Here is a 16,386-nt window from a genome sequence, read left to right as displayed (position 1 = left end):
GCTTGTAATTTACTATTTCCTATTTACAATTAACGCCTATGAATGAACTCCAATTTTGGCCATCTGGCAGTGTCCTTTTTAAGCCCTGTAAAGTCTTATTTTATACCCCAGTTCTCAGGCTTCCTTTTCATAAACCCTGGCATCTGATGTTTTCTCAGTCTGGTCTCACCGCCACCCTCTCGGCAGCCTCTGCATCCCTGAGGTACCAGTCTCTGGAGTCTGGAGCGGCCTTTCTTGGCACCTTTAGCCAGCACGGACACCTTCAGCAGGCAAGTCTCCACATTCCCCACTCCAATGATCCTCGTCCCACTACTGACTTTTGAACCAGCATTCTGGAGTAGCTTCTAGTAACCCAGTTGGGCCCTCACAAAGTCCTTGGGTTTCAACCACTATCTCCCTTCCACACGTATATTTTACCTCCCACATACCTAAAATAATATAATTGTAATACATACCTTCACATATGCCGCAACTTTAAACCACAGCTTTAAAGTATATCCTTTAGTCATATAACCCCATTAGAGCATTCAGCAGTGCATCCCACATAATAGGAAATTACAGCAAATTGAATGGATATGAACAGAAAATGAAGAATTATACTTCACCTGAAAGATAAATGGCTATACCCCAAAACTGAGCTATCTAAAGTTTGCCAAGGGAATAACGCGTTTCAAATGCAGTCCTCAGATATTTTCTTTTTTTCAGCAATAGTCAAAGAGCCAAGGTCTTTTTTCCAGAAGGCATCCACTTTACCAAATATGTCTCCTAGTTTTGCAGAATATAATATTACTGCTTAATCTCTATTGGTCTTTCCACTATAATAGGATATCCAGACTTAAGTGGAAGAGAAATGAGAATAAAAAAAATTATAATGTATGTGATTCTTATGTTAGCTTTTTCAGGACACTCCTTAGAGATGTTTGGTAGGAACTTTCCATGAAGAAGACTTCACTTCTTTCATGTAAAGATCTAGTAGTCATGGATTTGGTTTATCTATATAAGATTTGGTTTATCTATATAATCTATATAATATAGATTATATTATCTATAATATGCAGTATCTCCCTGCATATTCAGAATCCCAACAGTCCATGTGTTCAGACTGCACATCTGGGCTTTCAAGGTTTCTTTTTTTTCTCTTCGTACTTAAAACTGTCTTTATTGTCAGACTGGTGCAGAGGCATTGGATTCAATAACTAATGTATTGAATAAGCTCAAACCGATCTCGGGTGAGTCCAGGAGGTGATCTATTTCTCCAGGTATCCATATAATCAATTATGGCAATTCTTTCCCCCACTAGAGTCATTAAAGTACTCTGTTTTAGTAGGGAGAAATTCATTTCTCTCTCTAGAGGCTTTTCCAGTGCTGAACTAGAAGACACTGGCTGTGAGGCAGAGGATATGATGAGGCCTGGGAGTTGTCCTGAGCCATAAAGATCTTGGCTTGTTCAGGAACTCATAGATGTGTCATAGAATGAAGAGAATAAATAAAAGTATGACCACTACGTTTGCTATCTGCATCTAGTGAGCTCAAGGTGATGTATAGCTACTGCTCTACAAAACCAGGGTTCATCCTTTCTCATACAATATCTGATTTTAAACTATTTTTATGAAATGTACAACTGAGTACAGTTATGCCACACTTGCCAAACATATACATTCAAAGAGTAATAGAGAACAATGCAAAACATAGCATCTTATCTCCAGTAGTGACCTGGGCATTTATAGAGCACTCATCACCATGGCAACCGAGCACGTTCAAGAATTACATGGGTCCATGATATATTCTAATCAGTGCTGATTGAATATCTAGATGGAAAACTAGAACTTACCTGTGTTTTCAGGTTTTTCACTCATTATCTTTCTGACTGGAACAATAATGTGCTTTAGGATAATATCTGACAGATAGACTCTAGCATTACTGAACAAAAAGGTTGACAAAGTTTATCCATGAGATCCAAACTGAGGAAAACTATAAAAACAACCACTCAAAGCATGTAGGACAACTCTATCTTCTGGTTAAACAATAATGTGATAAAGTGGACAGTTTAAGCAACTTGCTTACATAAACTTATGGAACAGCATAATCTCCAGGTACAGTTTGGGGACAGAATTCCGCTAAATAAATCTAACCCCTTCCAAATGCCAGCCAAATAGATGCTTTTATCATCTGAAGTAAAGCAATACAATGGGTGATAAGCTTCAGTGTGAACTATTAGTGTGTTGCTAAAAATGTAGAGTAATTGTGAACCCTCCTGTTCAGGAAAAACACAACTACCCCTCTGAAAACCTCCTATTAAGTGGCATTCTAGTGGTCTCTTCCAATTTCTGGTATGTGAAGCTCAGAACTTTTCTATATTCTGCTGTTTTTCAGAATTGCTGAGCACTCATCTCTCCAAACAAAATCAGTGGAAGTGGCAGGTGCTCAGCAGTTCTAAAAATCAGGGCTTTAACAAAATTTATTTTACAGTTACAGAGATGAAAGGTTACTTATTTTTTAAAAAAAATTTACTGATGCATATTGGTCAAGAAAAACAAAAATTGTTTTGATGAAAAACTATTATCCAATTTCCTGAATGTGTCTTTCTAAATTAAATTAAACATTGAGATAACCAAATGTGGTTATTGTTATGCCAAAAAATGAGTATCAATGAAGTTTAATAATTTTAAGAGGCCCAACTCAACTTTGAGATTTAGAAAAAAAAAAGTTTAACTTATTAAACAGCATGGACATTCATTTCATATTTCACGTTTGCTTTTTATTAGTATTGATGCTCTGAATTCATGCTTTAAGAAAATAAAGTAATATTAACATAGGACTATTGACAACTTCAAGCTTGTATTATGGTGATACAATAATGAAAAAAACTTCAAATTAACTACACTCATGATGAGAAACAATAGGATGGTTGATAGTCCTTTTTTTGATGTAATTTTCTTAAAGCATAAATTAAGAGCACCAATGCTAATAAAAACCTAACGTTCTAGTAAATATCAAGAGCTGCACATTCAATTTCAGTAAGTAATCCAGTATCAGCATGTGGGAAACAATCATGTTAAGATGTGTTGTATTAATAAACTTCACTAATTTTACTACCAAGACAAATGTGGTTTAATACATATTAATTTTTGTTCAATGAAATGCGTCACTGGAGCTGCTGGAAGATTCATTCTATTTAGGAAGACAAATAGGAACTGCAAATGCATAATAAAGATTAGCAGGAACAGTCTTCCTATATTAGTAAAATTAAAAGCATTATCCTCTTTGGTTGAGGTGCAGAGGAGGAAATGGAATTAAGTTACCTGCTATGTAAATGAAGGTCTGTGCTGAGGTTTAGGATGCTACAGTACATTCCAAATGGTGTATTGTTGACATGTCTTGATAGTTGAAATTATCCCAAATTTTGGATCTTTAAGAGAAATAAGATGACCCCATGCCTACCATCAGGGAATGCTGTTGTCATTGCCTTTCTCATTTCCCCATGTACAAGAGAGAGATAGAGGTGAATAAGTTGATAATTGAGTGCTCAGTTTTGCAATATGCAGAGCCCATTGTGAGAGGTGCTGTGCATCCTATCTAACAGTGAAGTTAATTTTGCAGAATCAGGCCCTAACAGTGTGAGTAAATGCATCTGTTTTTATGAGTGAGGCACAAGGAAAGTGCACTGAGAAATGTGTTAAGTCTTTATGATGTGCAGTATGAAATACTGAAATACAGTGAAGATTTTTACATGGGAGCTATTTTGTCCAGTACATTTTCTGTAACACTCATATAATATTTTTATTTAATCAGCCAAAATATCAAGTTAAAGGTTTGTTTTAATTTGCAGGTTAGTAAATAGAATGTGTGATTACTAGAGCTTTAAAAATACAATAGGTTAATAAAGAGGTAAAAAGAGGGTAAGGTAAGAATAAATGTAGTCAGAAAATATGGTATTTATTGCCATAAATGAATGTTACTCATCAGCTTAGTGATCTGAGTAATTGCCAGAGACAAGTCAGTCTATAGTAACCTCTGTGTTAATCTATACATTAACATACAAATCCCCACATTTCTACTGAAAATAATTTTGTTGCATTAACATTATTAAAGATCAGACACATCTGTTTATTAATATTATTGAGAAGCTGACAAAAAGTGTGAATATAACAAGACAGTCTTGCCTCTTACCGTTCATTATACGTGGTAAAACATTTCCCTGGCTAATCTCTGCTTCAAAATAAGATACATTCTAGAGCGTAGGTTGGTTGCAAAATAATGTTTGTTTCTGAGAGAGCCCATCCATAGTGCATATCCTGTAAATGTATATCAAACTGAACCTTTCACACATTTCACAGCCGAGTCTCTAATCAGCTTAGCAAATCCTTCTTCGTCTGCTTTGTGCTAAAATTACCGAATTGTTTTCTTGGATTTGCTGATGAATGTAAATCCAATAAGAATGAGTCACGGGAACTAGTAAGGTGATTTCTGAACTCCTACTTAGTACATTCTTCTTGTGTTTTCACAACTCCTATAGCATTGCTAAGAGAACATTTCTTGGCCAGACCAACAAATCTTCTTGACCATATTGTTTTCAATCATAAAGTACATTTGTTAGGATATGCAGTAAAGCAGACTAATTGGTCAAACATATAACTGAAGGTGCAAACACCTTTGTTATACTGCTTAACACACAAACTATCCACTGTCATTGATCACATAGATATTGACTTTAACATAAAAAAATACAGCAACCAAGTTAATAAATAAAAACCTGTAACTTGTGTAACCCGCACACCTCCTTTAAGTGGTCTCGGTGCCACCAGACGGGGCAGAACACGACACCCAGGAGGTGTGTGGGTTTATGAAATGTGGGAGTAACATGGTAATTTAGACAATATTCACCTTCAGTGTTAATATGATGCTGTATTAAGGGTGAAAAATCAGACCAGATCTTAGACAGGTTGCAATTTAGTATATCCCTGGATACTGCTACATGCTTGTGTACGCGCGTGCGCACACCCCCCCCCCCCCATCAATACAGTCCAGCTGTTTTGCAGTGCTCTGGTGCCTCAAAGCAGCCAAAAATTTGTCTTAATTTCCCCCAGGAAGATTTTCACTATGTTGGGCATCTTTTTGTGGTGTAAAACCATCCTAGCTGGTGTAGGGAGGCATGAGTGTCTGGCTGGCTTGAAGTGTCTTTGCCCCAATCCTCACTTCCTGGCTCTTGCCTCATGTGCAGCTCTGCCAAGCCAGAGAATATCTGTCTCTCTCAATACACACTCAAACAAACATAAAACACACAGTGATGAAATATCCAGATCAAAGCAATTCCTTGGAATCCATGTCTCAAAATTTATTTGTATATAATATATGTATTATGTGCATGAGAGTCTAAAAAGGGATCAAGAAGAAAGAATAACAGAATTCATCCGTTTCTGGCACTCTGCATATGTAGAAAAAAGACGTGGTCTGTACTTAACAGGAGTTTACAAAGCTACACACACACACATATACAAGAGAAAAGTGAATAAGGTCAAAATATAATTAAAATAATTGAGCCTACTTTATACAATATGGACACTAATTTAAATTGCAACTTCATATAATTTTTTTTTAATATCCAGAAATCCCTCTTGTATCAAAATCTCCCAAATCATTGAGTTGATTGATTATAGTTGAATCCAATCCAGTGTCCATGGAAGTCAGTGAAGGGACTCCAGTGTCTTTTGGAACAGGCGCTATATGCATGGAATCAAACTTTTAACATAGATGGATCTCTATTCTGCAATGAACCCTTCAATTATTTCTTCATGCATGGTACTGGGAGTGCAATCCACTTATCTTTTGAATGGGATAGATTTTTTTTATTTCAGTTAAGCCATGCAAGGGTATTAAACAACTGGAGCACAGAGTTATTCTTTTCACTACTAGCACTGTTATTTATGGTCCTTGGTTCCATAAAACAAACTCAATTATCTAAACCCGTGTTATCGGAAACTCCTTGTTGTTGGAAACAGGGTAATATTCCCAGACATCTATTCATTACATGGTTATTCTCTTGTTTATCTGAAACCTTCATTTTCAGACCTTATTTAGTGGTCCCCATGACATTTGTCTAATTGAGGCTGAATTGTAAATAGTGTGACTACAAACCATGCCGAAAATCAGAGCAGTTTGCTTGATATATCAATCGTAAATTGATATAGCTCCATTGGATCTGGCCACATATTTGAACAATCTGCTTGGAATCCATTGCCTTTTATGCAATATTTTAAACTATAGTCAGTGTTATTGAGACTTTCTCCCTGAATCTGGAAGTACTTAAAATATTATATCCCAGTATTTGGTAGTGACATTTTCATTTAAAGCCCTCCGATCAGTTAATTGTGGTTTAGGGTATATCCACTATAGGACTGCACTTTGCTTCTGGAACTAAATGTAGTTCTTTTAAAAATCTATTTATTTATTTAGGAAGTTTTAACAGGTTTACAAATCCTTATCATGTAAATATCACAGACAAAATGATGATAATCACACAAGGGAGCTTTTTTAGAGAAAATTATACAGTAATCCTCAGTATTCTGTTTACCAGATTGCAGAGCAACCTTCTTTACACTAGCTATCATGTTGTTTCTGGTAATTTATTAAATTGTACAAAACTTACGATTACACCCATTCATCACAGCATGCAGGGGTATCAAACGCTAGTGTTCAAAAAATTGGACAGGTGTGCTGGGGGGGGGGGAGGTTTGCAGGTGAATGTACTTTATCTGAGTGCTGAATAAATTGTAGCCATTATCTAAGTATCTATTTCACTGGGTACATAATTGATACGTTGGTTTTTCAAAAACTACAACCTCTCATATTTTTTTTAAAAAATCTTCTATTTTGGGGCTATTTTTCTTCTTCCAATGAGAGGCTATCAGTAGCTTAGCAGCCACTAACAAATGAGATGTCAGTTCTTCATTTCTGTTTGTGTGACTGTTTCCACCAGGCAGCCCCAGGAGGATTACCAAAGGATCATTGGGTAATAAATATCCAACAATTTGTAGTATTAGGCTACACATTTTTTATATTCTCTTCAAAGCTGCTGGAGCCAGTCTCAGGGCTGCTCTAACCTACCTCTGTTAATAATTGCCCTTCAAGGGACATTACCAGCGAGATGTGCTCCCCTTCCTGGAGATAAGAAAAATGGCAAAAGTGGGAATACCCACCTATGCTGGCTTTACCCCATCTGAGGATTCTGCCATGCTGGAAGATTTCCCCAACTGCCCTGGTATGGTAGTTTTACAGCCTTTTGCACTGCCAGAGCAGTGGACAGGATCTGGCCCAAAGTTGGTTCCAAATTCTGACCAGATTTCAGAGAAAGTTGAGATCTGGGGTTTCATCTCAGTCCATTAGAGACTTTAGTCAGCTGTGATTGTTACACCTATCTGTAAGGAAAACCTCTATCTTTTTAAAATCTGAAGAGAATGATTAATAATAAATAGCCAGTTGAATGCTCTGTTCATTTAAGTGAAGTCATAAATCACTGTAGATGTAAGAGGTTCTTTCAATAATGGGCCCTTTTAATTTTCTCTAAATGTCTATGGTGTTGAAAACTCCTATCTGCCTGTCTTAAGTTCTATATGCCTTTTTTTGTATGTCTCTCATCTAATCTATGGCATTTCTACGGTGCCCATACTGTAGTATGAGTGCCACCTAGTTTTGCTTGTGTATATAATCTAAATGTTGCATATATATATATATATAAAGCTCTTAACTAAGATGTAACTAAGTACAGTAATAAGTAACAGTGGTATCTAATAAATATTTTAAATTTGGAAGCATTTGATTTTACAGCTGTCAAACCAGTTAAACAAATTTCATTTTTAATACTTATTTCTAATGATTTGTTTAACTGTATTTTGCAATTCTGGTCAGAGCTTGACCTGCAGAGACATCTGCTGGGTGATTCTGAGATTAGAACAGCAATAGGTTTTTAGAATAGATGTTTTGTAATAAAATACTAAACTATATTACACTGTTACGCCACTATGTGGCGCCATGCGTAACATACCTTAATTTAACTTCTTTCTAATTCTGTAGTGTTTAGTTTACAGCCAGCATCTGTTCAGAACTGGCAGGAGATGTTTTTCCCAATCCAAGATAGATGGTCAACTCTAGTGATGTTCCCTCTGATGTAGAGTGCCAGTGCAAGGCCCTTTGCACCACTTAAGTGATCTGTGGGAGTGCATAGGGTATAGAATCATAGACTCATAGGACTGGAAGGGACCTCAAGAGGTCATCTAGTCCAGTCCTGGCAGGACTAAGTATTATGTAGACCATCCCTGACAGGTGTTTGTCTAACCTGCTCATAAAAATCTCCAATGATGGAGATTCCACAACCTCCATAGGCAATTTATTCCAGTGCTTAATCACCCTGACAGGAAGTTTTTCCTAATGGCCAACCCAAACTGCTGAAATTTAAGCCCATTGCTTCTTGTCCTATCCTCAAAGGTTAAGGAGAACAGTTTTTCTCCCTTCTCCTTTAATAACAGTTTTCAAGTACATAAAAGGTTATCATGTCCCCGCTCAGTCTTCCCTCATAGGTCATGTTTTCTAGACCTTTAATCATTTTAGTTTCTCTTCTCTGGACTTTATCCAAATTGTCCATATCTTTCCTGAAATGTGGCACCCAGAACTGGACACAATACTCCAATTGAGGCTAATCAGTGTGGAGTAGAGCGGAAGAATTACTTCTTGTGTCTTGCTTACAACACTCCTAATACATCCCAAAATAATGTTTGCTTTTTTTTGCAACAGTGTTACACTGTTGACTTGTATTTAGCATGTGATCCACTATGACCCCCAGATCCCTTTCTGCAGTACTCCTTCCTGGCAGTCATTTCCCATTTTGTATGTGTGCAACTGATTGTTCCTTCTTAAGTGGAGTACTTTGCATTTGTCCTTATTGAATTTCATCCTATTTTCATGAGACCATTTCTCCAGTTTGTCTAGATCATTTTGAATTTTAATCCCATCCTCCAAAGCACTTGCAACCCCTCCCAGCTTAGTATTGTCCATCAACTTTATAAGTGTACTCTATGGCTTTATCAATATCATTGATGAAGATATTGAATCGAACTGGACCCAGAACTGATTCCTGCAGGACCCCACTTGATATTCCCTTCCAGCTTGACTTTCAACTACTGATAGCTACTCTCTGGGAACGGTTTTCCAATCCGTTCTGCACCCACCTTATAGCAGCTCCATTTAGGCATAGTTGTTGGAACTTCGGCTGCGGGGGAGTGATGCCCTGACTTGAAATGGTGTCAGTTATATACAGGTTTTACAATTTGGTTCAAAGGCTCTCAGCACCCCCATTATTAAAATTGTTCCAGCACCCCTGCATCGAGGTTGTATTTCCCTAGTTTGTTTATGAGAAGGTCACGTGAGACGGTATCAAAAGCCTTACTAAAGTCAAGATAGCCCAAATCTACCCCTTGCCTCCCTCCCCACCAAGACTTGTTACCCTGTCAAAGAAGCTGTTAGATTGGTTGACATTATTTGTTCTTGACAAATCCATGCTGAGCGTTACTTATCACCTTATTATCTTTTAGATGTTTGCAAATTGATTGCTTAATTATTTGCTCCATTATCTTTCCAGATACTGAAGTTAAGCTGAGTAATTCCCTGGGTTGTCCTTATTTCCCTTTTTATAGATGGGCACTATATGTGCCCTTTTCCAGTCCTCTAGAATCTCTCCCATTTTCCATGACTTTTCAAAGATAATTGCTAATGTGTGATAATTGATAACATATGTATGGCTGGAATGATCATGTGGATAGAATGATTAGAGGGGCCTAGTCACAATCTTACCAATGGTGATATTAGTTACTGAGTCCTGTTTGATGATGATCCCATTGCTACAGCAGTAAAACCAGCTGATAGATTTTTTTTGCAGACCTTCAATCTTGTTCTGAATGAAGGAAAATCATGTTAAGAATCTGCATTGACGTCATTGTTACCAGCAGCGGCTCCAGGCACCAGCACTCTAAGCGAGTGCCTGGGGCGGCAAGCTGCGGGGGGCACCCTACCAGTCCCTGCGAGGGTGGCAGTCAGGCAGCCTTCAGCGGTGCATCTGCGGGAGGTCTGCTGGTCCCGCAGATTTGGCAGCAATTTGGTGGCGGTTACACCAAAGCCGTGGGACTGGCGGACCTCCCGCAGGCACGCTGCCAAATCCGCCGGACCGGGGACCTCCCGCAGGCAGGCCGCCAAAGGCAGCCTGCCTGCCATGCTTGGGGCAGCAAAAAAGCTAGAGCTGCCCAACAAAAGTGCATTCATATGACCCAATGGACAGCTAGTAACTTTAGAAAGGCAGGAATCTCCAGAAGAGTCCAACTAGTCCAAAATCATCTCTCTGACTGTGACCAGTGCTGGAGGAAGCCATAAAACCACTATAATATGAGATTGACCATCTACCTCTTCTATCCTGTCACAAAAACACTTAATAATCTTAAATTTGTTAGACACATTTTTCTTCTCAATTGCTGCTGTTCTGTTAGACAACACATCTTTTGTCGATGTTCCTGCTTTCCTAGTTTAATTCTTTAATATTTCATTTTTCTGTTTGAATGAAAATGCATTACAATTTAACTGTTTGCTCAGTGTCCCGAGAGCCTATGATAGGACATAGGCCTGAGTAGATTCTTTATTAATTCAACCGTTATAAAATTTTATAATATTATATAATGATAGGAAACATCTTCCTGTCTCAGCTGGCCATCATCTTCTGCTCTAAAGCATGAGTTAGCAATAGAATAGTCCTATATAGTTTGATGCCAGATTTCAGACTTTTAAAAACACAAACCAATTAGAATTAATTTGCAGGCTTTTTGAAACTTGGAGTGAATTCAGAACACCGAAATTCTACTGTAGCTGGTATGCTGTTTGAATAGTCCAAAAGCATACAAGTGTGATTTTGGACATATTCCTCCCTTATACAAAGTGTGCTTTTTAAAAGAGTAATTGTCACAGTAGATTTTCAGTGTTCTGCAGAGAACATCCTTGCACTGGAAGAGAACAGACCAGATCACCTAACAGTTCACACTATGAAACTGCTGTACAAATGCAGACAGACTAATCTTCACAATACCACTTCCAGGTAGGACATTATTATTATTATTATTCTTTCTTTACAATGGGAAATGCAAAGACTCAGAGAGGATTAACAGCTTGCCCAAAGTCACAGAGTGGTCGAGTGGTAGAATTAGAACTCACGACAGGATTTTAAACAGCTGCTCCCTGCTTTAATCAATAGACTACAAAGCCTCTATAATACAAACTGCAGCTACAGCAGCTTGATAGGGTGAACTGTTACAGTATAGAAATGCAATAGGTTGTTATCAGTAACCAAATTGGGGATCAGTTCATTGGGAACCCTGGGTTAGCAGAGTTGTCATATGACCAGTCCAACTAGAAGATCACCAAAAGAGCTCCCCTTTGCACAATCAGAAAAGAGAATCATACCTATCCATGTGCACAACATAAACTCAACAGTCCTTGTGAGCCTTTTCTGGGACAAAGTCAAGAAACTCTCTCTTCTCTAAGGCTTTTGCTTGTATTTTAAACACATACAATTGAATACACATACAATCAATCAGTCCCACAGAGGCACAAGCTACTTCTCAATATACCTTTTGGGCACATAGCCAGCATGGACAATTGTCCATTCTATGTGAACCTTAACTTACTCCTATCACATTCAAACCATCATCGTTTCTTTTGTCATGCTATATATATTATGCTGACTCACTCTTAATGTTAACATGCTTAGCAAACACACCAAGTGCAAGTAAAGGCACACAACAAAAGTAAAAAGTTTAAAAGAGAAATTCAGTATTTTAATTGGAGTTGATTACATTGAACAGTAGAACATGAGCTGGTTGATGTTTGGCTCCATCATATTACTTATTTGTTATGCAACTTTAAAATGATTTGGTGTATACGAGGACAATTTAATTAGAAAAAAATTGATCAGGACTATAGCTGGTTAAAAACTTCATAGTTAGTCAAAAATTGCCCTGATTTTCCTCCTCATATTGAAATTTTGTCAAAATTTGAAAAATTCTCATCAGTCCTAATATAAATGTTCTTATATATAAAGCATTTGCTATAGTGCTTGGGGTTTCCCTCTAAGATTAGAAAAAATTGGGTCAATAAGGTGTTCTTTTAAAGTTCTGACATATCCGTAAGAGACAAGTTTGAAGGATATATTAAAAAAGAGTCCACATGATAGTTCTTGAGAGACAAAAGGGTATTTCAATTTTTTTCCCTCTAGTTATCTCAGCATGGTCAAATTCTATCACAAAGACCACAGACGGGCAGTGCAGGGAATTAAACAGTCTGTCACTCAAACTTGGGATATGGTGGTAAGTGGGAATCAACAAAACATAATTTAAAATAACATGGAGGGAAACATTATCATGTATTCATAATCTCAAAGGTGATTACATTTGCTAACTGTTTCTCATCACATGGGCTGCTTATGGTGACAGCAAAATCCCTGCAATACATAGAAAAATGAGCATTTGATAGCTAGATATGTCTCAAGTGAGAAATAGATTAAGCATTTATTAATTCAGATCTAACGGGGATGAGTGAAATTAATTCAGCTCTGCTCCAGGCATTTATTGCTGTTGTCAAAGGTACACATGCTACTTTCATATGATAGCAATCTGGTTTGTATATTTGTATTAATTATTTTGGGACTAACGCTGAACATCCGTCTGTGTCTCTGTGGCTCAGCATGATACAACAGGAATTTTAGTTGACTATATTTCAATCACACAACATTCAAAACCAGTAATGATATAGAAACTTACAACACTGTGCATCTGTAGAAGCTGTAGCTGACCACTTCTCCATGAAATAGCTGTGTGCAAAGTGGCATGTTAAAGTAAGACTAAATAGAGATGGGCCAAGATGTGAAAACACCTGAACTTCGGAGCATTGTCTCTGGATTTGAAATGTATAACTCCATCTTTATGTGATTCTCAAGACAATGCTGTATGATCATTATACTTGTTTCTTCCTTGGGACTGTCGCATGTACCTAGGGATGTGGTAGGTTCTTCATCATTCAAACTGTTTAAATCAAAGATGGAAATCTTTCTAAAAGACCTGCTCTAGTGCAAACAGAAGTTATGAATTTTATTGGGTGAGGTTCTTTGATCTGTATTATGCAAAATTATTATAATTATCCTTTCTGGCCTTCAGATCTATTTAGCAAAACCAAATTTAGCTATAGAAGAGGCTGAGGAGAAGTTTCTCTACCTGTGACAAGATATAAAGTTACTCCCTGAATCCCAAATTCTCAGGGGTTATTAGGAGAGCCCAGGCTCTCTGCTTACCACATAGGTGATCTGGGATGGTTTGGAAAAGGAAAAGGAAGGGCTTGTGCTCTCCCTGCCCAACTTGCTGAAAGCTAGAAAGGCCTCTGGTGGTTGAAACCAATGTTCTGAGTTGCTTTGATCTTGTTTTTGAATCTTCCTTGTTTTAATAAAGTTCAGTTTAAGTCCCTTTTCTGATGAATCAGTCAGAGCGAAGAAAGCTGTGGTTGTCTTTCAACTCTTCCTCAGCCCAAGGACAACATTTTCAAACCTGCTCCAAGATTCCATACTAGGACAGTGTTATTTATTATATTTACCATTGAGCTAGAAGAAAGGGTGGATAGTGAGGTGGGAAAGGGTTCAATTATTATATGTCATATGAGATTAATAAGGGCTAAAGAGGATTGTGAGCAATTTCAGAAGGATTGAACAATGCTAGGTGGTTGGGCAACCTGACAGATTAAATTTAATATTATTTATATAGGACCCCACAAGCAAAGCACTCAGAGCAAAGTACCTGTAATTAAGCCAAACACAGTATACTAAAAACATAATACAATACCCACTCTAGGAGGCCTAGAAATACATAAAAGCAAATGAAGGGATGTGATTTATATACAGGGAAAAGAAGGACTGAAGGAAGGTAGGAAATGTAGAGCCAATACTTGTCATTTTAGGAACTTTTTCTGGTAACAAAGCGTAAGATCATTCTTAATGGTAGGGTTGGTGGAATTCATTTTTTATTTTTTTATAATTTTAAAGAATCATGTCAATATTTATTTGTAAGCACTTTTAAAATTTTCATCTATTTAAATTTTCACCATTATGGGAAATTATCAGGGAGTTGGGGGAAGACAATAACTATTTAATGACAGTAGATGCTGAGATTCTGAAAATTAAAGCTTTATAACCATTAAAAACACAAATGGTCATCATCGACTCTCAAAATATAAAATGTAAATATACTTAAATCAAACTCTAAGAAGTTCCCAAGAAACATTTTTCTTACTTTGTCTATCTATACATTTTGATTATTATCTGTCCATTTGTGTGTCTGTGTACTGTGAAACTGACATTTACAAATAAAAATCTAATTCTTTGAAGTCTACTTAAAAGTAGGAAGAACTGCACCATCATTTATGGCCCAATTAACTCCCATTGAGCCTTTCCACTGACTTCGGTGGGAGTTGGAACTGGTCCTTACATAGGATGAACTTTTCTCAGGATTCCTGCTCAGGCAAGTTCCTCAGAGCATTGTTAAGATGATCCTCTCAGGCTCTGTGAGGAATGACCGTAGGCCCAGATCTGCTTGCATCTTCCACTGATATCATATGAGTATCCCCAAAAGAATAGGAAAGAGAGAAAGGGGATTAAAGTGAAGTGAAATAGTATCCACTAGAAATTAGCTGGATAAGGAAAACTCCCCCAATAATCCTGGGAAAGGTTATTTCACTCTTAGCCACAAGATTTTGGTACCAATCTGGCCCTTTGTCTGTACGTAACTGGCAATATGGTGATGGGAAAAGCCCATATTCTAATGCTTGGGTGTTTCTGCTAATAAACAGAATGGGCCAGATCCACTTCTGTTGTAAATCACCGTAACGCCATTGAAGTCAATGAGACAAAGATGTCAATGGAGCAATGCTGATTTACTCCAGACGAGTATCTGACCTAAACTGTGCACAGTATTTTGTGTGTATAAGACTCCTGAACACATTGATGAGTATCTTTTCATCCATTGTTTTTAAAAGTTATTTACATTTTCCTGGATAAATATTAGTTTTTGCAAACATTTTACATTCTATTTTGCCTGTTTGTTGTAGCGGATTCGAGAGCTAGAAGATAAAATAGAACTTCAAAAGCGGCAACTCAAAGAAATAGAGGAAAAGGTAAATGCTGAGCAATAGTCATACCTGAGTTTTAGCCTATAATATTGCCTTCTAATCTCACGGAATTTGTCCTTAAATTCCAGAGGTATAATTTCTCTGCATGAAAGATCCAATATAAACACTAAGTTTGCAAACTGCCCATCATTTTTTTAACCCCACTTTCCTTTCAATGTAGTTTTCTGCAGCTGCTTTCAGGAAGCTCCAGTGCACAGTGGAAGTGCAATGTCATGTGCTGTCACTAGATCTGGATTACCTATATTAACATGTAAACTTTTCTTATTCAGATTTCAAAGAAACTTCCAAATTAACAAAGAGTTGTCATGCACTTTGGGGTATGAGTACAAACCTTTTGCATCATTACATATTGAGAGAAACCCAGCTCAGAATACCCATTGATTATATTTTCACTAACTGGGTTTTGGAAAAAAAAATCTGACTAACATGGACTAGTATATGAACGTCCTTTAATTTAGATTTAAGAAATAGTCAGTTACCATAAATATGTTCTGGAGAAACTCTGGACACCTGAGCAACCTCCCGCCCCACTGGCTTCATGGCACCTTTAGTCTGAGGGCCTCAGTGAGGCATAAACTTGAATGACTCAGACCACACCTGTTAGGTAGGGAAATCGTCTTATCCCCATCTTCAGGGCCGCCCAGAGGATTCAGGGGGCCTGGGGCAAAGCAATTTCAGGGGACCCTTCCATAAAAAAAAGTTGCAATACGATAGAATACTATATTCTTGTGGAGTCCCCTGCGGGGCCTGGGGCAAATTGCCCCCCGGGCGGCCCTGCTATCTTATGGCATTGTAGGCCTGGTTTCAAATGTGTTTGCCCAAAATAAGGAAACCAAATCTATATTTAAGCACTAAAAAACCTGTATTGTAAAGTGGATATTCAGGTGCCTAACTTTAGGCTCACAAATTTGAAAACTGGGCCTCGAGAGATTGAGGTCTTAATTTTGAAGCCCTGGACTTCCACTGAAGTCATAGGCTCCTATAGATTCACACTCTAATGATTTCCCCAGGTTTACAATAGAAGTCTGTGGCAAAGCTGAGAATACAACCAGTTGTCTTTATTCATAGTCCTATAGCACAAAACTGGTCTTCCCCCTGATTTTATGGATAGCAGAATTTGGCCTTCCG

At 37.6% G+C, this 16,386-nt stretch overlaps 1 protein-coding gene across 1 annotated transcript in view; it reads left to right on the top strand.

The window, feature by feature from the left end:
- JAKMIP1 (janus kinase and microtubule interacting protein 1) overlaps window positions 1–16,386 on the top strand; it is a 269,959-nt gene that overhangs the window by 246,470 nt on the left and 7,103 nt on the right. Inside the window, exon 22 of the mRNA XM_039539676.1 lies at window positions 15,178–15,243. Coding sequence (XP_039395610.1) covers window positions 15,178–15,243 — 66 coding nt within the window. The remainder of the gene's footprint in view (window positions 1–15,177; window positions 15,244–16,386) is intronic.

The sequence above is a fragment of the Mauremys reevesii genome, linkage group 5, assembly GCF_016161935.1.
Source record: "Mauremys reevesii isolate NIE-2019 linkage group 5, ASM1616193v1, whole genome shotgun sequence".
Taxonomy (NCBI): domain Eukaryota; kingdom Metazoa; phylum Chordata; order Testudines; family Geoemydidae; genus Mauremys; species Mauremys reevesii.
Note: the sequence above shows the minus strand (reverse complement) of the source record. Positions and strands in the feature narration are given on the sequence as shown.